Source organism: Pristiophorus japonicus, chromosome 14, assembly GCF_044704955.1.
Source record: "Pristiophorus japonicus isolate sPriJap1 chromosome 14, sPriJap1.hap1, whole genome shotgun sequence".
In the NCBI taxonomy this organism is placed as follows: domain Eukaryota; kingdom Metazoa; phylum Chordata; class Chondrichthyes; family Pristiophoridae; genus Pristiophorus; species Pristiophorus japonicus.
This window is the reverse complement of record NC_091990.1, coordinates 32,630,479-32,656,960: the sequence shown is the minus strand read 5'-3', so window position 1 is coordinate 32,656,960 and position 26,482 is coordinate 32,630,479. Positions and strand designations below refer to the sequence as shown.

General features: G+C 43.5%; 1 protein-coding gene across 1 annotated transcript in view; it reads left to right on the top strand.

Moving 5' to 3' along the window:
- Positions 1-26,482, top strand: part of LOC139279347 (grainyhead-like protein 3 homolog) — an 89,442-nt gene that overhangs the window by 48,959 nt on the left and 14,001 nt on the right. Inside the window, exons 9-13 of the mRNA XM_070898467.1 lie at positions 9,677-9,835; positions 13,926-14,004; positions 18,719-18,858; positions 20,163-20,200; positions 23,133-23,221. Coding sequence (XP_070754568.1) covers positions 9,677-9,835; positions 13,926-14,004; positions 18,719-18,858; positions 20,163-20,200; positions 23,133-23,221 — 505 coding nt within the window. The remainder of the gene's footprint in view (positions 1-9,676; positions 9,836-13,925; positions 14,005-18,718; positions 18,859-20,162; positions 20,201-23,132; positions 23,222-26,482) is intronic.

Here is a 26,482-nt window from a genome sequence, read left to right as displayed (position 1 = left end):
AAAGGGTCGTGGAATCTGGATCTCTCTCTCCCCAAAAAGCTGTTGAGGCTGGGGTCAATTGAAAATTTCAAAACTGAGATTTGTTGTTGGGCAAAGGTATTGAGGGATATGGAACCAAGGCAGGCAGATGGAGTTAAGAGACAGATCAGCCATGATCTAACTCGAGGGGCTGAATGGCCTACTCGTGTTCCTATGTTCCTTTGTGTGTTTTCAAAGCATCACATGGTTTCGGTGAGTAAAGTGAGTTCAAGAGAGACTACAAAAGCAAAAGTATGTCCTATCAAGCCCATAGCCTACACGAACAGAAATGGTGCGCTCAATTAATTTTCAGACATCTGAGCACAGGAACATAATTCTGAAGGTCAATGGCCGTTATCCAGAAAACCATCACAATGCCTTCGTTATGCAGCAGTCCAGTCTGCCCGTTTTATTTGTAGGAGCTGAAACACAGGCATAGCAGCTCTTAGGAGACAAGGACTGACCTCTGTACTGAATACACGAAGAAACCCCCAAGCAACAGAGGGCCACCTTGGCCTCGATGCCTGAGCATCTGTTTATTTGTTACTTGGCTGCAACTCCATCTTCAAGGATAGTGCACCGTCCAGTTTTGGCACGATGAAAGATTGTGAGCAAAATGTGGTGTGACCTGCCCTCTGTACTGTGAGATGCACCATGGGCCTGCTCAAACTCATCTTTACAAAAATTGCCATTTATTTCCACTAAGCTATGGATCACTGCAATAAGCATTATGTTTTTTACCACCGCTCCAAATATTGTGACCTTTTTTGCTGATATTTTATGAAATTCTAAAATTAGTTTGATTGCATTTTGATATTATAACAGCATTGCCTCGCAGAAGGTCACTTCTTAAAGGATTTCTATTCAAACCTTGTACAGTGATTAGCAGGACATGGTCTACGGTAATAGTGCTGAGTTAAAGCTACACCTGCACTAAATATCTGTGTAGTAACCATAGGCTGGCGTGATATCTGATCGTAAAGTTACTTTAAGAGGTGGGGATGCGGGCATCATTCCATTAAAAACACTTTAGGTATGTAACATTCCCGAGGGCATTTGCTCAATAATGTACACTTTGAACAGGTACCTGAAATGTTATGAACCTTTCTCCCCAAAGGCTGTAGGGTGTGGAATCGCAAACCATATTCAAGCTAATTGCAGACGAGGATAGACGTAGGGAAAGACAGAGTGTTGTAACCCCCCCTCCGCCCCCCCTCCACCCCCACCCCTGTTGTTCCTCATTCTCTCTCTCTGACACCTGTTCCTTCCAGTGCTGGTAATTTGGAATTATATTCCGATCTGCGTCTTGACAATATTGAGGTGGCTTCCTGCCAGGCAAGCAACTTTTAGTGCTCACTTGTTATGTTCATGTTCCTCTCTGTCACAGAACAAGGAAATAAAGCAGAAAAAAATCCAGCTGTGACAGATGATTTAAAACTTCTCTGACAGCACAGCCTATAGATGTGTTTGAAACGAAACTCCTTCAGGGTCTGATTGTAATCACAGTGCAGCTGGCTCGATTTGGTCTTTGGAAGGAAACTTGAGTAAGACAGAGAGAAAAACCAATAAGATCACATCACTGGAACAGGATTAAATTGTGATCTATGCTGAAAGTAATGTACGGTTCAATCAGTTTTGCTTCACCATGGATAGGTATATAAAAAAAGCAATTTTCAAATTTGTGAAGTCGGCTTGGAAAGATGCTCTTTGATTTTAGCTCATGAACTCTTCCCGTTTGTGCACTTGGCGTAATCCCGGGGCCCGAAGAATAAGCCCGATGCTAATTAGAATTAAGCTGCAGGCCAGGATTGTCATTCTTTATGGTAAACCTGTTATTTTCCTTTTGTTTTGCAATTAATAGAAATTTTGGGTGACATTTTATTTCGAAGGTCGTGAGCAATTATTCAATGAGGATTGATTTACACTGTGACTTTACATAGTGGTATCACAGTAATGACTTTTATTTTTTTTAATTTTATTTGAAAAAGTTTATTTTTTCAATCTTTTTCCAGCAATTTTGTTGTGCCCTTCCCGAGACACAGGTCCATGGGTGCCCATCACCTATTTGGAACTTACCAAATGGTCTTTCTTCTTATGTGAATGACTTAACTAGCTGAATCACTGGGTTGCTCCTTTTAAGCCCTATCAGATAATTGGAGATTATAGTTCTTTACTCTCAGACATTCTCTGGACATTTTACTGTGTTGAAGCTGCTATAGAAATGCGAGTTGTTACTTTAACTATCTAAATTGACACTGGCTAATGGCTGAACAAGTTTATCCAGTGAATAGCTGAGCTGTACAGACCAGCAAGTTCCAAAATTCAATCCTCTGTTTGTGCAGTTAGCTCATCTTGGCCAAGAGGCTGGCAGGAGTGTTATCCTTTGCATCAGTGCCCTTGAATTAGGGAGGGAATTCCCACTTGTGATCGCTATCCAGTAACATCCTGCTGGAAGTGTGCATACGTAGATGAGACTCGCCTGTGATATTCTCCCCTTGTTCCCCAATCCCATGTGCGTAAGTAGACTGCCAACGCATGCTGTCAAGGCTTGCACATGATTGATGACCATTTGGGCAAGGTAGCCGAGGCTGCATGCGCCTGTAGAAACAGTTCCCAGCAAAGCAATGCCCTCAGAAGGGAAAGCAGGCAAGAAACGTGTGTTAGAAAGTCTCTGTAAATTGCATTCTTGAATCCGAATGTGCAGGTGTTTCTCTGATTTAATCCAATGTTTAGTAGTGCCTGTGCCATCACAATCCTATTATAGTTTATTATTTACTCTCTTCTTCCCTTGCCCCAATCAATTAATTTTCATCCATTTATCGTGTGAACAGTGGAAGAAAGTATATACTGCGATAAAATAATCAATGTGCATAGCCATTCAACAACAACAACTTACATTTATATAGCGCATTTAACATCCCAAGGTGCTTCACAGGAGCAAAATGTGACACGGAGCCACATAAGGAGATAGAATATAGGACAGGTAACCAAAAGCTTGGTCAAAGAGGTAGGTTTTAAGGAGTGTCAAAGGAGGAGAGAGAGCGAGAGCGAAGGAAAGGTTTAGGGAGGGAATTCCAGTGCTTAGGGTCTAGGCCGCCAGTGGTGGAACGATTATAATTGGGGATGCACAAGAGGCCAAACTTAGAGGAGCGTAGATATCTCAGGGGGTTGTGGGGTTGGAGGGGTTTACAGAGATAGGGAGGGCGAGGCCATGGAGGAATTTGAAAACAAGGATGAGAATTTTTAAATCAAGCTGTTGCCATACTGGGAGCCAATGTAGGTCAGCGAGCACAGGGGTAATGAGTGAACGGGACTTGGTGCGAGTTAGGATATGGGCGGCCAAGTTTTGGATGAGCTGAAGTTTATAGAAGGTGGAAGACGGGAGGCCAGCCAGATTTATCAGTCAGTATATATTGGTCCACAACCCAACTTAGGACCTTGCACATCTCCAAATAATCTCTCACTACATCCGCAAAAACATTATCCAGTTACTATATCTAGATGATATATCATGAATTGAATATACAGCACACTAAATAGGAGCAGGATGAAACTGTTCTGCTTTTATATATCTATATCTCCGACTGGCTGTTTAATACTGGCAGAGAGGCCTGGAAACAGTATCTTGTGTCGACCTCTGGTTGTGGAATGGTGCGTGGTATGGGAGAGGGACCAAAGGCACCAGCAGAGTTTAACTTTCAAAGAAACGGAAGAAGATTCCCATGCTTATTCACTGTTTACTTGGAAATAAAGTTGTTGCTCCTGATTTTGTCATGAGGTTTTTGAAACATTGCATTTGAAACATAAGCTTATAGGGTAGCATTCTCCTGCTAAATTGATTTATGAGTGATACTACCATGAAGCAAGTGTTCAGTGAACATTGTCAGAAACAAAAAGGTCTCCTTTATTTAAAAGTTTAAAATAAAATTAAGATATTTACTTGAAGACCACTGATGCTGATTTCCAGGTGGCTCTGAAATAGAGTTCGTACATGTTGTGTATCTGTAAAGCATGCACTCCCATGTTCTGCCACCAGGGAGCGCACCCCCTGAATTCCCAAGGGATCCCAGTATCCCTTGGGAGCACTGTATATAAGCCGGCCCCTAAGGTCTGTTCCTCACTCTGGAGTATCTTAATAAAGACTGAGGTCACTGTTACTTTAACTGCCCTGTGTGCAGTCTCATCTGTGTTAAGAACACAATAACTGGCGAGGAGTATACGAACCCAACGCAAAGATGCAGCAAACTGTGGGCATCCTGGAGAAGTTCTCAGAGGGTGAGGACTGGGAAGCCTATGTCGAACGGCTAGACCAGTATTTTGTAGCCAACGAGCTGGACGGAGAAGGAAGGGCTGCAAAAAGGAGAGCGGTCCTCCTCACGGTCTGCAGGGCACCGACCTACAGCCTCATGAAGAATCTTCTGGCTCCGGTGAAACCCACAGATAAGTCATATGAGAAGCTGTGTACACTGGTTTGGGAGCATCTTAACTCGAGGGAGAGCATGCTGATGGCGAGATATCGGTTCTACACGTGCCAGCGATCTGAAGGTCAGGAAGTGGCGAGCTACGTCGCCGAGCTAAGGCGACTTGCAAGACAATGTGAGTTTGATGGCTACCTGGAGCAAATGCTCAGAGACATTTTTGTACTGGGCATTGGCCACGAGACCATCCTACGAAATCTTTTGACTGTAGAGACAGTGACCCTCAGTAAGGCCATTGCGATAGCACAGGCGTTTATGTCCACCAGTGATAACACCAAACAAATCTCTCAGCACACAAGTGCTAGCAATGTTCATAAATTAACTGGAACTGTGTTTGCGAGTAGAAATGTACAGGGCAGAAATCATGAGTCTGCAACTGCCAGCAGGCCTCAGGTGAGCCAGATGACTCAGAGTCCGCAACAAAGGATGAATGCAAGGCAATTCACACCTTGTTGGCGTTGTGGAGGCTTCCATTCAGCCTATTCATGCCGCTTCAAAGGGTATGTTTGCAAGAGCTGTGGAACAATGGGGCACCTCCAATGAGCTTGCAGACAAGCTGCAAGCTCTGTAAAACCTGCTGACCACCACGTGGCAGAAGAAGATCGGTCCATGGTGGATCAAAGCAATTTCGAGCCTCAGAGAGAGGAGGCAGATGCATGGGGTGCACACATTTTCGATGAAATATCCACCTATAATGCTAAATGTAAAATTGAATGGCTTACCTGTAGCCATGGAACTGGATACTGATGCTAGCCAATCCATCATGGGTAAAAAGTTGTTTGAGAGTCTGTGGTGCAACAAGACACTCAGACCAGCCCTGAGCCCCATCCACACGAAACTGAGAACATACACCAAAGAGCTCATCACTGCCCTGGGCAGCGCCATGGTCAAGGTCACCTACGAAGGCACGGTGCACGAACTGCCACTCTGGATTGTCCCGGGCGATGGCCCCACACTGCTTGGAAGGAGCTGGCTGGGCAAAATCCGCTGGAACTGGGATGACATCCGAGCGCTATCACATGTCGATGAGGTCTCATGTACCCAGGTTCTGAACAAATTTCCTTCCCTTTTTGAGCCAGGCATTGGAAACTTTTCTGGGGCGAAGGTGCGGATCCACTTGGTCCCAGAGGCACGACCCATTCACCACAAGGCGCGAGCGGTACCTCACATGATGAGGGAGAGGGTAGAAATCGAGCTGGACAGGCTGCAACACAAGGGCATCATCTCCCCAGTGGAATTCAGTGAGTGGGCCAGCCTGATTGTTCCAGTACTCAAAAGTGATGGCACAGTCAGGATTTGCGGCGATTATAAAGTAACTATTAATCATTTCTCGCTACAGGACCAATACCCGCTACCTAAGGCAGATGACCTATTTGTGATGCTGGCAGAAGGCAAGACATTCATCAAGCTTGACCTCACTTCAGCCTACATGACGCAGGAGCTGGAGGAGTCTTCGAAGGGCCTCACTTGATTCAACACGCACAAGGGACTGTTCATCTACAACAGATGCCCGTTTTGAATTCGGTCGGCTGCAGCGATCTTCCAGAGAAACATGGAGAGCCTACTCAAGTCGGTACCAGGCACGGTGGTTTTTCAGGACGACATATTGGTCACGGGTCGGGACGCCGTCGAGCACCTACAAAACCTGGAGGAGGTCCTCCAGTGACGCGTAGGGCTGCGACTGAAGAGGTCGAAATGCGTCTTCATGGCAACAGAAGTGGAGTTTTTGGGGAGAAAGATCGCGGCGGACGGCATTCGGCCCACAGACGCCAAGACAGAGGCTATTAGGAACGTGCCCAGGCCACAGAATATCACAGAGCTGCGGTCGTTCCTGGGACTCCTCAACTATTTTGGTAACTTCCTACCGGGGTTAAGCACCCTTTTAGAGCCCCTACATGTGTTATTGCATAAAGGTGAGAACTGGGTATGGGGAAAAAAAACAAGTAATTGCTTTTGAGAAAGCCAAAAACATTTTATGCTCCAACAAGCTGCTTGTATTGTATAACCCGTGTAAAAGACTTGTGCTAGCACGTAATGCGTCGTCGTATGGAGTCGGGTGCGTATTACAACAAGCTAACGTTGCGGGGAAGTTGCAACCTGTCGCCTATGCCTCCAGGAGCTTGTCTAAGGCTGAGAGGGCCTATAGCATGATTGAGAAAGAGGCATTAGCGTGTGTGTTCGGGATAAAGAAAATCCATCAGTACCTGTTTGGCCTCAAATTTGAGCTGGAAACCGATCACAAGCCCCTCATATCCCTGTTCGCTGAAAACAAGGGGATAAATACTAATGCCTCAGCCCGCATACAAAGGTCGGCACTCGTGCTATCAGCGTATAACTATATCATCCGGCACAGGCCAGTCACCAAGAACTGTGCGGATGCTCTCAGTCGGCTACCATTGCCCACCATGGGGGTGGAAATGGCGCAGCCCGCAGACTTGTTGATGGTCATGGAAGCATTTGAAAATGATAAGTCACCTGTCATGGCCTGCCAGATTAGGACTTGGACCAGCCAAGATCCTCTGCTGTCCCTCGTAAAAAACTGTGTACTGCATGGGAGCTGGGCCAGCATCCCCGTTGAAATGCAAGAGCTAATCAAGCCGTTCCAGCGACGAAAGGACGAGCTGTCCATTCAGGCAGACTGCCTGTTGTGGGGTAACTGCGTAGTGCTACCAAAAAAGGGCAGGGAAACGTTCATCTCGGATCTCCATAGCACACATCCGGGTATAGTAATGATGAAAGCGATAGCCAGATCCCACGTGTGGTGGCCTGGTATCGACTCTGACTTAGAGTCCTGTGTACGGCAATGCAGCATGTGTGCTCAGTTGAGCAACGCGCCCTGAGAGGCACCACTAAGTTTGTGGTCCTGGCCCTCCAGACCATGGTCGAGGATCCATGTCGACTATGCGGGCCCGTTTCTCGGTAAAATGTTCCTGGTGGTGGAGGATGCTTTTTCAAAATGGATTGAATGTGAAATAATGTCGGGAAGCACCGCCACCACCACCATTGAAAGCCTGAGGGCCATGTTTGCCACCCACAGCCTGCCTAACATACTGGTCAGTGACAACGGGCCATGTTTCATCAGTGCCGAATTTAAAGAATTCATGACCCGCAATGGGATCAAACATGTCACTTCGGCCCCGTTTAAACCAGCCTCCAATGGGCAGGCAGAGCGGGCAGTACAAACAATCAAACAGAGCCTTAAACGAGTCACAGAAGGCTCAACCCAAACCCGCCTGTCCCGAGTACTGTTCAGCTACCGCACGAGACCCCACTCGCTCACAGGGGTGCCCCCGGCTGAGCTACTCATGAAAAGGACACTTAAAACCAGACTCTCGCTGGTTCACCCCAACCTGCATCAGCAACAAAATGTAAACGATGGTCACGGGAAATTGATCTGAATGACCCTGTGTATGTGCTAAACTATGGACATGGTCCCAAGTGGATCGCAGGCCGGTGATAGCTAAAGAAGGGAGTAGGGCGTTTGTACTCAAACTAGACAATGGACAAATTTGCAGAAGACACCTGGAACAAATGAGGCTGCGGTTCACAGACTGCCCTGAACAACCCACAGCAGACATCACCTTTTTCGAGCCCACAATACACACCCAAAGGATCGACAACACCACCCAGGACCAGGAAATCGAACCCATCACGCCCAACAGCCCAGCAAGGCCAGACTCACCCAGCAGCCCTGCACGGCCAACAACACGCCAGCCCAGCAAGGGCGCAGCCAATACACCAGAACAGACATTTGTACCGAGGCGGTCCACCAGGGAAAGAAAGGCTCCCGACCGCCTTATCTTTTAAATAGATTTCACTTTGACTTTAATGGGGAGTGATGTTGTGTATCTGTAAAGATCCCAAGCGATCCCAGCATCCCTTGGGAGCACTGTATATAAGCCGGCCCCTAAGGCCTGTTCCTCACTCTGGAGTGTCTTAATAAAGACTGAGGTCACTGTTACTTTAACCTCCCTGCGTGCAGTCTCATCTGTGTTAGGAACACAAAAGTACAACTGGTTGATTTTGGTTGTTTCAAACCAATCGCTCTTCCCCCTCCCCACCCATAATGATGTTCATTTGAAGGATGCAGTCAAAAACAGTGTCAAATGAAATGAGTGACTGGCAGAGTCTGGTTGTTTGCCATATGATCGTGAAAGGAGTATTGCATCTACTTGACTTTTATTTCAATAACGCTACACATGATTGGTTTTATTACAGCTCAGACTTTATTATTGTGAAGGGAAAGCAGCAGATGTTCAGTGCATTTTATACAAGAGACTAGAGCACAAAAGTCTAGGCTGACACTCCAGTGCAGTGCTGAGGGAGTGCTGCACTGTCGGAGGTGCCGTCTTTTGGATGGGAGGTTAAACTGAGGCCTCGTCTGCTCTCTCAGGTGGACATAAAAGATCCCATGGCACTATTTCGAAGAAGTGCAGGGGAGTTATCCCCGGTGTCCTGGCCAATATTTATCCTTCAATCAACATAACAAAAACAGATTATCTGGTCATTATCATATTGCTGTTTGTGGGAACTTGCTGTGTGCAAATTGGCTGCCGCGTTTCCTACATTACAACAGTGACTACACTTCAAAAAGTAGTTCATTGGCTGTAAAGCGTCTTGGGGCATCCTGAGGTCATGAAAGGCGCTATGTAAATGCAAGTCTTTCTTTCTTTACTAACAACTTTAAATGCTTCAGTTTGTCTAAACATGTTTTGCTGATTCTGCTGTGTTCTTATGACCACTCAACTTGTAGCATTAGTCCTGGAGGTTATTTGTTTTAAAAGCAAATAGAATGATAAACCTTGGAAAAAAAGTCACAGAATGCAGAAATCATCCCAGGATTACTCTGAAAATTACACCACTCTTGGCAGGTTATTTGTAGAAATATAACGATTGTAATCATGGAGCTTTACAAAATATTACCAAGGCCACCAAATAGCACTATCTCACTCTAAGTACCTGTAATTATCCATAGGATCCATTTATAAGAAAGTGTTCATTTGAAAGAATTTTTCTAATAAAGTATGAGACTTTGAATTGCTCCCTAGGGTTAGTCCTACTCTGTAGTCCTCGAACAATTCAATCCAAAGTTTCCTGCCTCGCTCAGATGGGATGCTTTTTAAAAAGCAGCGATGGACAGTGTGCAACAAATAATACTTCATTTTTCTTCTCGCCAATAGATTTACATTGGAATTAACTGCTTGAGTACAGACTTCTCCTCGCAGAAGGGAGTTAAAGGTCTCCCCTTGAATCTCCAGATAGACACCTACGACTGTGAAGCCAAATCAGACAAGCCTATTCACCGGGCTGTCTGTCAGATTAAAATATTTGTGGACAAGGTACAGTTCCATCTGAGTACTCTGTGATTATGGTGTCTTAAAAGCTGCTGTGTTTGGTATCCAGAGAATATTGATATTTAATGTTATAACTAGCAAAGGTCAAGAATTATAGAAAAGAGAAGTGCAGAAAAACTTAAAAAAAAGAATAATAGTTTCAGATATTACTCAAAGAAAAGCAGAAACTGAAATGCTAAATTTGGCTGGTCTCAATCTAGTTTCCAGTAAACATAAACCCACAGTACAAATATGCCCACAATTCAGTCCTGATTGGTATAAAATTGTCAGCCTTACTCAGCTACGCTATAAGGATTGTATAGAAAACGGAAATGTCACATTGAAACCGTAGAAGATGCTCTTCTAAGGTTGGAGGTTAAACCAAATTCTTGGCAGAATAGCGAGGGGTTTATTGGCCCTGAATTTGCAGTTGGAGACTTCCCTCAGGGAAATGCCTCTGATCCGCAAATAATATACCCACGTACCTGGTGGTCCGGGAGGTATGTAGATTCGCAGTCCTGGGCCTCTCCGGGTACCTGCGGGCAGAGGCCCACGTATCCAGGGGTGCACATGGTTCACAAACCCCCCCTCCTCCCCAAAGATCATGTGGGCCAGTCCAACCAATAAAAGGGAATTCCCATTCATGCTTATGGGGATTCCATATGTATGGAAACCCCAAAAGCACGAGTGGGTATACCCCCAAAAAATACATCTACACTAAAAATAAATTAATTAAAAAAACATTACATATTTCAAATTAATTAAAATGATATTTAATTAAATACATAAAACAAAAATGTAATTTTTTAAAAGTTGCATGTTTTAACAGGGCTAAAAATGAACTTACCTTTTGCACAGGGTTTTTAAATATATAAATGATAACATTTTATTTTTGTTTTTTAAACTCTTATGCTGGTAAAAGAAAGCCTTATGCCTGCTTTTACCAGGAGTAAAAATTTCACGGGCATACGCTGGATTGAAGTTGGGCAAAGAGCCCAACTCTCCGGCTGCGGATTTCCTTTTCCCGGGGATGCGTTGGATCTGTCAAGAAAATTGTCAAGAATTCTTGACAGATCGCAAGTTCCAGGTTTTCGTGCATGCGTTCTACGTGCGTAAACTCGGAACTTCGCATGGCCCCTACGGGCGGGTACGCACCCGTAGGTGTCGCAATTTATGGCCCGTTACGAAGCTGACCATAATATAATGTACGTTAAAAGCTATTTAAATATTCTGTTCATAGAAAATGGTCCATTAATTATTCCAAAGCCGACATCCGAGTAATGTGAGCATACTACTTATGTTCTGATCCCAAACTGGATTTGGTAACGACCTGATGTGCTTTATACTTCATTTAAGTGTAATGACGAACCGTAGAATATATTTGTAGTAAAATCTGTTCAATGTTGTGGTTTATCATGGACAAGTGCCACAAATTATACCTTTGTATTGCAAAGTGTTAACATTTTGGGAGAACATGTATCCTGAGCTCATCCTTTTTCTGAAACCCGTATTGATGCCATGGATAAAGATATTTTTCTTTCTGTGAAAAAGATAAGGCGATGATGAAAAAAGACAGTACTTTGCCCTTTACTGCAATGAAAACAATCTCAGCGATAGGAATATGTGTTGCACAATTAAAATGCCGAAACTTGCAAAATAGGTTTTTGAAGAGTTTGGGTGAGTGCAGTCAAGGAATGCTCTCTGACTTGTGCATATATTGAGTGATTGAATTATCGCAACTCTTTGTGCCTTGATTACTGCATTGAAACTGATGAAACGATAAGCAGAAAATGGTGGAAAAGGCCTGTAGGTTTCTCTTCAGTTCATGCCGTGAGTTACCTGTGGGCAAGTTCCAAATAAAAACATGGTTGATTGGCTTTCAAAGTTAAGTATCTAGGTACTGTGCTTTGCGGACCATGGTTCGAAGATAAACAATTTAGGCAATGTACAGCTAACCTATTCATGAACACTTTGCATTTATAATAGTGAGTGAAACACCTGCTTTTCCCAATGGGTGACCCTTAGCTATTTCTTCGTACGTATGATGGATGCACAGTGTATTGTGAATGCCTTACTAATGGAGAATTATGAAAGGATGATTTCTCAAAGTTACCAAGAAGTCTGTAACTATGGTAACAAACAGAATATAACAGAAATATCTTTGATTAGGGTACAGTATATGCAGATTGGCATTATTATCTGCTCAACTGTGGTATTGCATTCATTGGATGACAGGTGAATGCAATGGAAAGGCTTGTAGTTATTAGCGGTACTTAGTTAGCAATCGGGTCATGGTAGGAAAATGCCAGCTTCTTGACCAGAATGACCAGAACATTGTAGAAAATTTATATTGGCTGACTAGTCATTGTAAGAGAAACCTCCAATGTATTATAGAGGTCTCTGGTGTTAGTTAATTTTTCTTTTCCATTAAGAATAATGGTAGGAAAGGAAGAGAGATAGGATCTCCTTTAAAACCTGAGCCAGGATTAGTGAAAGATATGTAATGAATACCTGAGGCGTCAACCACCACAAAATAACTGATAAAGCTGAAATGGAATGTGACTATGAAAGAGAGCATGGGTGAGAAAGAGCTCATTGGGGGTTAAGTAATACCCGAAGTACAGAAACAACTTGTTTTGTTTATCCAGTGATATGGTATGTGGTCTTATACCCCACTCTTATATTCTCATAAACCATGTAAATGCACTGTTTGGAAACTAACAATGATGTGATCGTTTGTCTCAACCCGACATCCTGCATCGACAGGTAGACAGTAGATAGATCCAATTAGATTAAACAGTTTGTAGCACCCGGCTACTTTTCCAGTGTTTTAGTCAGATTAAAGTAATAGATTAGCAGTGGCCTGAAATCAAAGGAGGTAAAGACATCAATTGGACTGTTACAAAAAATGTATATAGTAGTGTTATCTGCGGGTCAGTATGCTCTTTTTGATATGTATAAATGACCTGGACTTGAGTATACAGTGTGCAATTTCAAAGTTTGCAGATGTTACGAAACTTGAAAATGTAGTTGGATAGTGACATATTTCAGGAGGACATAGACAGAAAATTGGCAGACACATGGCAGATGAAATTTAATACCGAGAAGTGTGAAGTGATGTATTTTGGTAGGAAGAATGAAGAGAGACAATATGAACTAAATACTACAATTTTAAAGGGGGTGCAGGAACAGAGAGACCTGGGGGTGTATATACACAAATCTTTGAAGGTGGCAGAACAAATTGAGAAGACAGTTTAAAAAAACATATGGGATCCTTGGCTTTATTAATAGAGGAATTGAATACAAAAGCAAGGAAGTTATGCGAAAACTTTATAAAACACTGGTTGGCCTCAGCTGGAGTATTTTTGTGTTCAATTCTGGGCACCACACTTTAGGAAGGATGTTAAGGCTTTGGAGAGGGTGCAGAAGAGATTTACTAAAATGGTACCAGGGATGAAGAACTTCAGTTATATAGAGAGACTGGAAAAACTGGGGGTTTTCTGCTTAGAGCAGAGAGGGTTAAGTGGAGATTTGATAGAGGTTTTCAATATCATGAATGGTTTGGACAGAGTAGATAAAGATAAATTGATTCCAGTGGCAGAAGGGTCAGTAACCAGGTGACACAGAGTTAAGGTGATTGGCAAAAGGACCAGAGGCGACATGAGGAAACTTTTTTTTACACAGCAAGTTGTTTGCCTGTGGTAAAAGTAGATTCAATCGGAACATTCAAAAGAGATTTGGATAAATACCTGAAGTGAAAAAGAATTACAGGGCTATGGGGAAAGAGCAGGAGAATGGGATTAATTAGCTAGCTCTACCAAAGAGCCAGCACAGTCATTTTGGGCTGAAAGGCCTCCTTCTGAGCTGTATCAGTCTATGATTGGGAATTGGGTCTACCAATAGGAAACATGGTACACCCTTTGAGAATGACGAAGTCAGAACTAATGTTTAGTTCCTTAGTGCTTCCACAACCCTGTTGTAATTAATTATTTGTTGAATTTTATACAAGGGAAAGATCCATCTTCTGTTAAATAATTCATCTACAATTCACATTCTGGATAGTCATTCCGCATTCTTCTTATATCCTTCATTCCAGGGTGCAGAGAGAAAAATGAGAGATGAAGAGCGCAAACAATCTAAAAGAAAAAGCAAGATCCCAGATTCCACCACAGACGGTAAGTAAAATAATGTTTGGGATAGCATGCCAGGTGGAATAAAATGAATGAAAATCTGAATAGCACCGAACACCTTACGATTCTATTTCCATCACTTTTATGTTTTCACAAATTATATTTTGGAACACGAGGGCAAAGTTAAAGAATGTACAAAATATATGTCGGGTCCCAAATATAAAATGTTGAACTTAAAAGAACGCAAAGAGAAAAAATGTAATTCTCTATGAAATACTGAAAGGAAAATTAATATTTTTAAAACAACAGGATCCTCATTCAGAAATGAAAACAAAAAATGATGGAAATGCACAGCAAGTTAGTCATCATCACTAAAGAGAAAAGAGAGATTATAATATTTTGGATGTGTTCTCTTCATCAGACTTACGGCTATGAGATAAGCGGACATTTTAGCAAGGTTGGGGTGAAAGCCAACAGAAACACCAATTACAGAGAGGGTATTACAAAACCTGCAAACTGCTACATTTGCTGTAATGTCTCCACTTTCCATACCAGAGCTTCTGAATTTCCCCCATTTCCTAAAAACGAGCACCCACTGCTCTCCCCCCCACACCCTGCCCCGCACTTCACAGTGGTCAAAACACCAACAGGGTCCCTCTTATCCTCACTTTCCATTCCACCAGCCTCTTCAATGACTGGGTCATCTTCAGCCATTACTGACAAAGCGATCCCACAACTACGCCTATTTTCCTCAGCCCTCTCTGTCTTTCAAAGGGACTGGTTCCCTCCGCAGTACTCTTGTCAATTCTTCCACCATCCCTACTTCCAGCTAACCTTCACCTGGTGCCTTCTCATGCAACTGCAAGAGATACAACATCTGTCCATTTCCTCCTCCCAAACTATGGCTGGTTTGGAAGTGGGCCCGCTGTCAAAATGGCCCTGATTGACAGTGGGTCGGAAGTCCGATCTGAACCCGACTCCTTGTCAGTTTCTCCACTGTTGGGTCTGCCTGTGGATCGCAGACCCGACACCAAGCCAGTCAATTAAGATCGTTAAGAGGCACTTTAAAGGTAATTTAAATTAATTTTACCAGGCACTTACCATTTCACCAAGTTTTTTAACGCGTTTGGCATCCTTCGGGTTTCCCGCAGATAAGTGTGTTGGGTTCTCAGTGACGCACAATTGCTTTACCTAAGAACATAACAAATAGGGGCAGGAGTAGGCCTTTTGGCCCCTCAAGCCTGCTCCACCATTCAATAAGATCATGGCTGATCTGATCTTGGTCTCAACTCCACTTCCCTGCCCGCTTCCCATAACCCTTGACTCCCTTATCATTCAAAAATCTGTCCATCTGCTTTGACTAGTTGACAGCTGCAGAATTGGTATAAAAGCTACCATTTCACAGCTGTTCACTTTCCTATGTCAGAAACTGAAGCCTTCAGAATTTGGAAGACACATTTGAGCTGTATACAGTTTGGAAGAGTTTGCAGTGAACTCTCTATTCACTGTCATCTCCTTGGAGCAACCTATCTCACCATGACAGAAACTGAAGCCTTCAGAATTTGGAAGACACATTTGAGCTGTATACAGTTTGGAAGAGTTTGCAGTGAACTCTCTATTCATTGTCATCTCCTTGGAGCAACCTCTCTCACCCGTGACAGATTGCTTCTGTCATCTCAACTTCAGCTGCCATCTATTCCAGTAGAATCGGTGCCCAAGAGCACAAAGTGTTGAAAATAAAGATTTTGATGTTTGGCAACAGATTAGCAGAAACTCCACATGAACATTGGCTAAAACACTCAAGTGTCTACCTTTGTGTTTTGTTAGTTGGTATGCTTGCTCTAGGATGAGGATGAGTGTGACGGGTGGCTCGTGTGATGGGAATGTGATAATGTAGATAGAGAGAGAGGAATGGGTGGAGGTGCAAGCAAAGTTGGTGTGAGTAAGGATGTGGAGGAGTAGATTAAGGAAGGCAGAGTGATGGGGATGTGATGAGTGGCACAGCAGGATGAGGTTGAGTGTGGCTTTGCAGTAATATTTCATGATCTACTGAGATCATTGAAAGGTTTGCGCCACTGCAGCCAGGTCCTCCTGACCATATCCCTGCTTGTGCCCTCCTGTACAATGTGCAATCAGGTTGCGTTGGTGTCCTGGGGAGGTTTCTTCTGCCCATTGGTAGGAAAGAAAACCTTCCTTTGTGCTGTGACTCCCTCCATAAGCATCTGGAGGGAATGGGAGAGCCTGGGTGCAACCTCTGTGCAGTGCTTGTCAGTGTTTGCAGTACTTCAATGCTGCAGAACACTGACAGCACAACTGTCAACATGATTGTGGGCATGGTCCCTTTAAAGAAACCGGTTGATGATGCGTCATCAAATTACATCATCAGACCTGCTTCCTTTTAATTGGCCGGGAACTTCGCAGGGCAAGCTTAACAATCCCCATCCATGTAAAATCACTTAGAGAGAGGCCGATGAAGAAGGGAGCGGGATTCCAATCCATACCCAAAGTCGCCGCCTCACTCCCAACCAGTATGAAAAATCACGGCCTTAGTCTCCCACGTTGTTTCAGGGAAGCTCAAGGTAAACTTCAGAAACAATAACCTTATCCTTCTGTTTGGCACATTGCTGCCCTCTTGTCTTAACATTGATGTTCGTAACTTCGCTACACTCTACATTCTTCTCACAGCAGTTGCTGCTCGTGATGTAGGAAGGGTCTGTCGATGTTTGGGAGGAAGGGAGGTGAGCTGGTGTTTGGATAGGAGGTCTGAGTCCTTGGTGTGCACTTGTTCTTTATCTCTTGTCATATCAGATGTTCATTCTACTTCACTTTTCTGTTATAATTTAAATTCTGCTGCACCCACATTTTTTACATTTTTCTTCTTGAATGTTTATTTATTTCACAAATATTTATTCTACATATGCCTCTCCTTTGTCTCTTCAACCCATTCCCCCATATTTGCACATTCCTTTGCACTTTATATGTATTATCTCACTGATGGTTGTTTATATAATTTGGCAGTTTGCAGGTCATTTAACTCATTAACTACCTTTCTGCTATTGGTGTATCTGTTAGTTCTTCCTCCGACCACCCACCCCTTCTTCTCTATCTTCTTACAACTTTACTAAAAATATTTTAACCTTCAGTCTGATGAATAGTACACACCCAAAATGTCATAACCTGTCTTTTCTCATTATAGATGTTGACTGACTGGATCTGTTTTTGCAGCATTTCTGTTTTTGTTTTGGATTTCCAGCATATGCAGTTTTCCCTATTTATTTTACTGTAGGATTCTCACTCAGAGTGGCCTTAAGGGCACTGGTGTTGAAACCAAATTTCACATTTGGGGATATTCCTCTGAGGTTAAGGCATCTTAGGGAAGAACTGTTCTGGTTGACTTTGCAAACACAGTCAGACAGAATGGGCTAGATTAGAAAGTTGAAAGACAATGACCCCAGTATTCATGGGGAGGGTGCTGGGGGGGGGAGGGGGTGGCATAAACGGCTGAAGAACGTGGCCAGGCCGGGACCGTGGATGGCCTACCAAACTTGCTGACAGAACCCTCGAGGTAAGACCAATGGCAGGAGACCGCAGCCAGGGATCCTTGGGGGAAGTTTAGCGATTGTGGGGGAAGGTAAGACATTGTGGCTGGAGGGTTTGGGGGGGGGCTGGTGATCGGGAATGGGTTGGAGAGAGGGACCACAATAGGTCGAGGGGATGCCGAAGGCTCCCTTGAGGGGCCAGGGGGAAGCACTCCTGCTACTCCTGGCCCACAAGGACACTTACTTTGTGGAGCCGACAGCTCGCGCCTCCCTTTTGCTGCTGGGTTTTTCGACCCCTGGGAAACCCATGTAGCAGCAGTGAATGTTAAATCACAGTGCAATTGGGAGCCCAGTTCAAATATGGGGTCGCATTTTGCGCATTTGACTGTTTAACCCCCTCCCTCTCCCAACCTTTTCCCACCCGTCATGGGGTGGTTAAGGTGCTGGGTCTTTTCTTAGTTCTTGGGCTCTACTGAAGTGACTGCTGAGTTACATTATTTGTGGTGGGTGGGCATTTGGTCCCGGACTGTGCAGGGACTTCAACCTATTGGGCCGAAGATATGCACAAAGCATATTCCTACAAACGCAAAATATTGCGGATGCTGGAATCTGAAATAAAAACAGAAAATGCTGGAAATCTCAGCGGGTCAGGCAGCATCTGTAGAGAGAAACATTTGGCAGTTGTGATTAGAAGGAAAACCTCTCCATAAGGTACAAGAAAACGAAATTACAAATGCAGGCAACTACAACCGCTGTATAAACGCTACACTTTCAAATGATGAATTTTTAAAAAAATGAAGCCTGTGAACGAGGAAAGTACAAAGTTAACGTTTCAGGTCGATGGCCCTTCGTCAGAACTGGCAATAGTTTGAAATATAACAGATTCTTAAGGAAGCGCTGGGGACCTGAAATGGGGAGGGGGGCGGGGGGGGGGAGGGGTGGGTGGAAAGAACAAAAGGGAAGGTCTGTGATAGGATGGAAGGCAGTTGAGAGACAAAAGGGGTGTTGGGCCGAGTTGAGATGGTAATAGCACAAGTTAGGGAACAAAAGATGAGTCTAGATAGGGTATGAATGGCGGAATAATTACCATGGGAAATGGAGAGAAACTAAATAAAACTAAAAAAAGGGGGAGTTTGCTGTTCCTATCTGCATGCCCTATCAGTCTGCAAAAACTAAACTCCTAATGCCTGATCTTAAGTCTTGCCCTTTGCATTTAGCAGCTACCGAAAGCAAGAAGATTCTACAGCTAGAACACAAAGGAAATGACATCACATATTTTAAACCAATGACAGATGTGATTTCTACTCCTCTTCTATTCACCCCAGATGCCCATTTTCTTTATTCACAACGAACTGGACTGGTATGTAAATGTGCTGATCAGTGCAGCATGTGTAACATTATAGAATGATCGCTTCTGTTTATTTTATGAGGCTCCAATTGTACATTTTCTTCCTTCCTATTTTTCCCTGTCTGTGCTCCTGTTGGTGTCAAGTTAAGTCCCATGGGCGGCAGCAGCCCTCCAATACCTTGAAATAGCTGTTCCTCATGGGTGATCTGAAATAGCGAGTACTGGTGAGCTAACATGGAAGGCATCCTAACCTGCCTCATCTTGTTCTCACTGATGACTTTCTAGTGGGGCTCACTGCATTACTTCCTAACCTGAGGATACCGGGGCCAACTTTCATGTCCTTACTGTTGCCTCAATACAGATTAGCTAATGCAGCATAGATCTGGGATCCAAACCTACCATCTTGGTCGATATGGCTCAGTTCGAGGCCCCGTCTGCTCTCTCAGGTGGACGTAAAAGCTTCCATGGCACTATCTTGAAGAAGATCAGGGGAGTTATCCCTGGTGTCCTGGCCCAATATTTATCCCTCAATCAACACCTAAAACAGTTTATCTGATCATTGTCACATGGCTATTTGTGGGAGTTTCCTGTGCGCAGATTGGCTTCCGCGTTTCCTATATTACAACAGTGACTACACTTTTTTTAAAAAAGTACTTCATTGGCTGTGAAGCGCCTTGGGTCGTCCGGTGGTCGTGAAAGGCGCTATATAAATGCAAGTCTATTTTTATGTTATGTATTTAGTCACTGAGTCATTGGGCCATCTGCAAATTTTAATTTGTGGACAGATTTGCACCGTGAATGGGGACGGCACTCAAATACTTTTACATACAACTCTAACAAACATCACAGATTTAAAAAAATCACCGCCTCTCTCCTAGAGGTCAGAGTAAAATCACCTTGTTGAAAAATTAGAAGCACAACTATATGCCAGAGAGTGTCACTGTGTCACAGAATTGCTTCAAGTGAATCAATCATCTGCTAAACTCCACTCTTAGGCCCACAGACAGTGCTCTAACCACTGCACTAGCTCAGTACAGTTGCTTCTTCAGAGCAGAAAATCCTTATTTGCCACAGCATTATGTTAAACAGGAATATTAGCAGTTAACATTAACATGTAGCAACATTTTCAGTAGCTAAGAAAAGCTCTAAAAATATAACATGGTCTAGTTCAGTGCTCCCAAATTTCAATCTGTGACTTGGAAAGAAGCATCTTCCAAAAGCATCTTTCAGTTTTAGTAGCAACTGCTAATTAAACAAAAATGTACCCTGGATAATACTTGAAAATTGTGTTAAAATCTTGCATCGTTTGTTTTTAGGGGCATTCGATGGGTTGTGAGGTCACACATCCCGAGAGGTAAGGAATCCTTTCTGTTTATTCTAAGTTACTAATGTGTAGTGCCTTGGGATATTTTCAATGTTAGAGGTATGTTAAATGTATGTATGTTGTTGATGATGATGAGGTACCTCGCTTTAATGTTCCATGCAATTAAGCTGTTCACCAGAGAACTCATGGATGTGCATCCACGCAGTAATTTGATAATCAGAAGACACGTCAGAGCCTTTGAGAAAGACATAAAGGAAATTTCAAATGGCTTTGCACACTGACACTGTCCCCTACAGGGGATGCTGGAATTTAACATGACAACATTCCTACCTTACAACAGTGACTACACTTCAAAAGCCAAAGCAAATTGGCCGTAAAGCACTTTGGGACGTCCTGAGGTGGTGAAAGGTGCTGACTTGCAAAACAATTCATCTGACTATGTACACACATGGCAAAGTTTAAACATTGGTAATTTAGCATCCAGGAAATAGTCACAAAATGCAAACATTGAAAAAAATGTGGTAACTACACGGAAATATATAAATCAATGTAAATTGTGGAAAATTTGATCCTTTTGTCTTTATTAATTACTGAATCATAATATACATTTTATGAAATCAGGCGAATGACCTGAGTGCCTATCCAAACGAGCAATTAATTCTCCAAATCTGAGCACAAACTTTCAATTAATTCTGGAAATGAAATTTCGATCATCACAGGTTAATTCACAACTAAAAATTGTTATTTATTTTGTCTGTGAGAAGCTGTGCTATCACTGAACTGGACAGTTAAAGTAATGTTTGTTGAAGCAGAACAGTATCGGGGGGACTGTGAAAAATACAAGACTGCCTACATTTAGGCATTATTTTACTTTTAAAGCAACTTAAAATAAAATCATAGATGTGAATTATAAGAAGTTGAGGAAATATAATAGGACCTGTTATAAACATCACCAGCTGAAACTAGAGGTTAGTTTCAAACTTTTTAACCCACATTCAGGTGAGGGTTATTATATACAATACTGTTTTGATTTTATTTTTAACGTAAAGAATTAGTGAGCACAGTTTTTGTTTCAGCTGAGATGTAAATGCTGAGTGTATTGCACAATCATGTTAGGTCACAGGCAAGACTGACGATTACATGATTTACAGAAAAGTATTAGTCTTTGTGGTTTAATTAAAAGATTAGAGCAGCACTTGATGGAGAGAAGCCTCTAACAACGGATACATTTACGCTGTCAGGTGGGTGTCGGTATGAAGCAATTTCCGCTTTGCACAGATGCAAAACCAGCAGTCCAAATCTGGGATCAAAACCTGGCCTAATGCCGGAGCAAAGCGGAGTGTGACTGCAGGGGATAGTCTCACATTGCTTTAGTTTGATGGAGTGTGAATCTAGTGCAGTGTCAAACCTGATTTTTTTTTTTCTAATTCATTCTTGGGATATGGTCATTAATGGCAAGGCCAGCATTTATTGCCCATCCCTAACTGGCCTTAAGCTGGCCTTCTTGAACCACTGCAGCGCGTGTGGTGAAGGTGCTCCTGCAGTGCTGTTAGGAAGGGAGTTGCAGGACTTTGACCCACCGACGATGAAGGAATGCAGATATATGTCCAAGTTGGGGTGCTGTGTGACTTGAAGGGGAACTTGGAGGTGATGGTGCTCCCATGTGCCTGCTGCCCTTGTCCTTCTAGATGGTAGAGGTTGCAGGTCTAGGAGTTGTTGTTGAAGAAGCCGTGGTGAGTTGCTGCAGAGCATTCTGTAGATGGTACACACTGCAGCCACGGTGCACTGGTGGTGGAGGGAGTGACTGTTACGACTGTTTGCAAAGTCCTCAATAAATGTTTTAGAAAGCACAGATTTTCCCCCACCTGCTCTACAAACTTTTAAATGTCTAACTTTAAGAGACAATCTTGCATCCAGGTATTTGCAGAGCCCTCTCCTAAACAGGACAGTGAAAGTTGTAACTAGGCAGGAGTCAATCAATGTAAACAGGATTCTGCCCGGCTGAATCTGAACTCTAGCTACCAGTCTCAGATGGGTAGCCACAGTGTAAATGCACCCAGAGATTGTTTTACCTGTCATTACACGTTTGTTCTCTATACAAAAAAGAAAAAAGACTTCCATTTATATAGCGCCTTTCATTACCGCTGGACGTCTCAAAGCACTTTACAGCAAATTAAGTACTTTTGGAATGCAATCTCTGTTGTAATGTGAGAAACACAGCAGCAATTTGCTCACAGCAAGCTCCTACAGCCAAATAATCTTTTTTTTTGTTATGTTGATTTGAGGGATAAGTATTGTCCATTACACTGGGGATAACTCCCCAGCTTTCCTTTAACATAGTGCCATGGGATCTTTTATGTCCACCTGAGAAGGCAGACAGGGCCTCAGTTTAACATCTTATCTGAAAGACGGCACCTCCGACAGTGCACCACTTCCTCAGCACTGCATTGGAGTGTCAGCCTAGATTTTTGTGCCTGGAGTGGGACCTGAACCCACAACCTTATGCCTCAGAGGTGAGCATGCTACCCACTGAGCCACAGCTGACACTTGAAAGAGATACATTTTGAAAGCCATCACCAAGAATAATTCACATAGAAAAGCAATATGGAATGGCCCATGGACACAAACTAAGTGCTGTACTTTGTGTAGTCCAGTTCTGCATTGACACAAAAAAGAAAACTAATTTAGGATAGGCATTTCTGGTTGAATATAAGGCCCGAGTTACATGTGGCCATTTACGTGTGTTGCTCAACACATACCAACGTTGCCACAGAGCAAAGGGATGCAGCGGGATGAAACCATTTAAAAAAAAAATCAGATTTACTCTAAAATTACAGTACAGGTCTAGAATTTAAATAGATAATAGCTGTTTCAATTTACCTCAATGTGCCTATGATTCTATTGTTGTGTGGCATCCAGCAGTATTGTGTATTGCTCATAATCATGTGCTTTAATTGTGCAGGTTTCCAATAAAGAGGGATAGTAAGACGCTGTTCAAGGATGAATTGGAGCCGCCAGTCAAACAGGCTAGGCTTTGTGAACCAGAGAGAGGTACAGCATAAACAGTTTTTAAGGCCCCAATTTTAACTTGGAGCGTGTTCAGGGATGGCATGGTACCGGGCGGGGGGGGAACCAGGCCATTGTTGTTGTTGTGTCCAGGCCATTTTAACTCCCGGGTCTCATTTGAATCATCATCATTATCATCATCATCATAGGATGACGCTTCCACACCAAAAAGGGATGAGTTCACAGGTGTTTCAATGAAGGACCTAATATTCCAGGTCCTGAACTACATCTTGAAGGATGGAAGATGCCTCTGCGTGAATTTTTTTAACGTGTGGTGGCCGTTGTACACCAGCCACTACACTGGCTTGACAGAACTAGGTCTTGGTCCAGTGGCAAGGATTACCCAAGACTAACTGGAGACCTGCTCTGCTGCACGGACTTAGTGCACACACATATCGCTGTGTGGGCTGACCCGTCCTGCCCCTGGGCCCCGAACTCACGCCTCTCCCGGGCTCCGGCCACTTCCCTCTGCAAACTCTTGCTGCTCCCCCGTCCCTCCTGCTCTGCCTGCCCGCACTGCAATCAGCGACCTGGCTTCGCAGCCGTCGCCCTCCTGCAGCAGCACGCGCTGCTCCCTGAAGTGGCATGCCGCCGCACGCTGCTCCCCGCAATGGCCCCGGCCTGCTGATGGTCCTGCAGGCCGGGACCACGCCAATCTCCGAGCCGGGCTGCCGCACGCTGCTCCCCGCAATGGCCCCGGCCTGCCAATGGTCCTGCAGGCCGGGACCGCGCCAATCTCCGAGCCGGGCTGCCGCACGCTGCTCCCCGCAATGGTCGGTCGGCTCATTTGAATAGTACACCACTGTCTCCTGTCCAGAACTGGCATTAGGGCTGGTGGGTGGGATTGGGAATTCGGGTGGGAGACCGACGTCACCAGGGACCCAAGGGAACAGTCTGCAACATAAAGTTAGTGCTGGGGGGGATTGGTGGTTTGAGAGTAGATGCCATTGCTGGGAGGGAGAGGCAAAGCCAGGGCTGGGGAGGCCGAAGGATGTGTGCGGGGCACAAAGGAACACTCTTGTTTCTCCTGAGCCACAAGGAATCATCAGGAAAGAATCCTCAATCAAAATACTTACCATGGTCTTTTCCGGCCTCTCTGCTGAGTCTCACAAACTCTGGTTATCAGTTTGGCCCCAATCATTGGACTGTCATGTAAAGTGCTGCCCCATCTGTCTGGGACAGATGGCCTTATTGTGCCTGTTCTTTGAGTTGAAGTGGGGGCCAAAATTCAGGGTCTCAAAGAGACCTGTTAATGCCCATTTACGGCGGCCATCCCTAAAAATCAAATGGCCGCCGCTTTGGGGTCAACAGGCCAGCCCAATCAAAATTCAGGTCGGGGATTTTTCGGCCTGGACACCATCACAATCCCCCTGCCTGCTGTTTTAACGACTTGCGACAGGCAGGCTTTAAAACTATGGACTGAACAACCAATCATTTTGAAGCCTAATAACATGGTTACAATACTACCACTGATGGTAGCCCAAATGTCAGTTGTAGCATGGCAGAGTTAACAATGGTGTACTGTAGCATTTGTAGGCTTTGAGCACCATGAAAAGAGATGGTTCTCATTGGGATCCTTGCAGGCAGCACCAACCCAAACGGCAATGTAATCAGAAACCGGGTTAGATGTCACAGGCTGGGTTGACCATGTATTCAGTGGCTTTCCTGCTGTACCTTCCCAGTCCAACTAAATAGTTCTGTGCTCATTCACCTATACCGGCCTTCCTCAGTCATCAGGGAAAGTAATTAACTAATTAGCATGCGCTCCTCTCATAAGCAGCTATATGATAACAAATGCAAGTTACTGATTAAACAAAAGAATGTGCAAACTGTTTGCATTTAACTTGTGCCTTTTACTAAAAAAATACAATAAAAATCAGATGGGAGTTCCAGGGTAACCATATAGATACCAGGTTTTGATGAGGACATAAGATCAAAATCTGAGTGCTTTGTAAATGTTAGCTGGATCTCATTGTGTGTGTTACTGCCTTTTAATTACCTCATAGGTATACTTAAAATAACTATTTTCTTAAACTGGTGGACATTATAAGCTCCTTGCTTTTAGAGCCCCGTGAATGAAAGTAATGATGCAAGCATTGTAAAATATTGTAGAATTATACTGCTAGAAGATAGTCACAAAGCTCCTAAACTATCTACCAATTGTTGTCCCAGAAATATCTTGATCGGCGAGGGTCAAAAAATCTGCTATCTTCAAACAAATGCAAAATTCAACAGAGATAAATCTGATGTCATATAGTGTAGTAGTCATAGGTTAAAATGGGTAATACAGGTACTGCGATTCATGTCCAGGAAAAACAATACTTCTGACCAAAGGAATTTGAAGCTCTTCCATCACACCCTATCTTGCATGCACCTTGAACACCTCATGAAGGTATGACACTGCCAATTTGAACCAGTAACTCTCTACTTGCCCAGAAAATAAATGGCTAGACCATCTTTATTTGGGGTTTATGTGGCGTCTTCCATCTTGGTTTTAACACATCAGGTATCGTAAGGATACGTTGCCAGATATACAACCAGTGACATTGCTGTGTGGCATTCACAGTGATTGTGGGGAATTAAGAGGACGAGGAGGCTCCTGTAATCCCATATGCCACCTAATTTTCAAAATTTAGATGTCCATAGTACAATTTATAAATGTACTAAACTGCTGTAGTATGCCATCAAATTGATATTAATAGAAAGTGTGATTAAAAAGCTTTAACAAATAATCAACAATGCTTATAAATTGCGAGCATGTAAAGATTCTTGACATTAAATAGTGCAAGGACTACTTTTCAGCTTGTGAGGCCCACAGGCAAATGTTTTTGGACTTGATGAAGATTTGCTAACAGCAGGAAGTTCCTCACCTCAGTGGGCAGCTGATTGTATTATATTTTGGGGTATATGTTACTGGGATTTAATTTCACCATCTTGAGTTCTGTTCCAACTGTGACTGTTTCTCTTGGTTGATGTGGGAGTTTAATGTGTCACTCTGCCTTCATAGAAGTCCCTGTAGATGATTCATAAGATTTTATCTTTGTGAGAGTTCATTATCGTCAAAATTTAAAACCACTCAAAACTTCTTGAATATTATAATAAAAATATATTTTCCCACATGAAAAACTGAATACTTATTAAAATATTTACTGAAAATAGATCTTTCCTTGATTTTATATATCTCCATTAGTGCTGTGTCTCATATGTAAGTAAAACTAGGAATTAATTAAAATATATATGCCATAT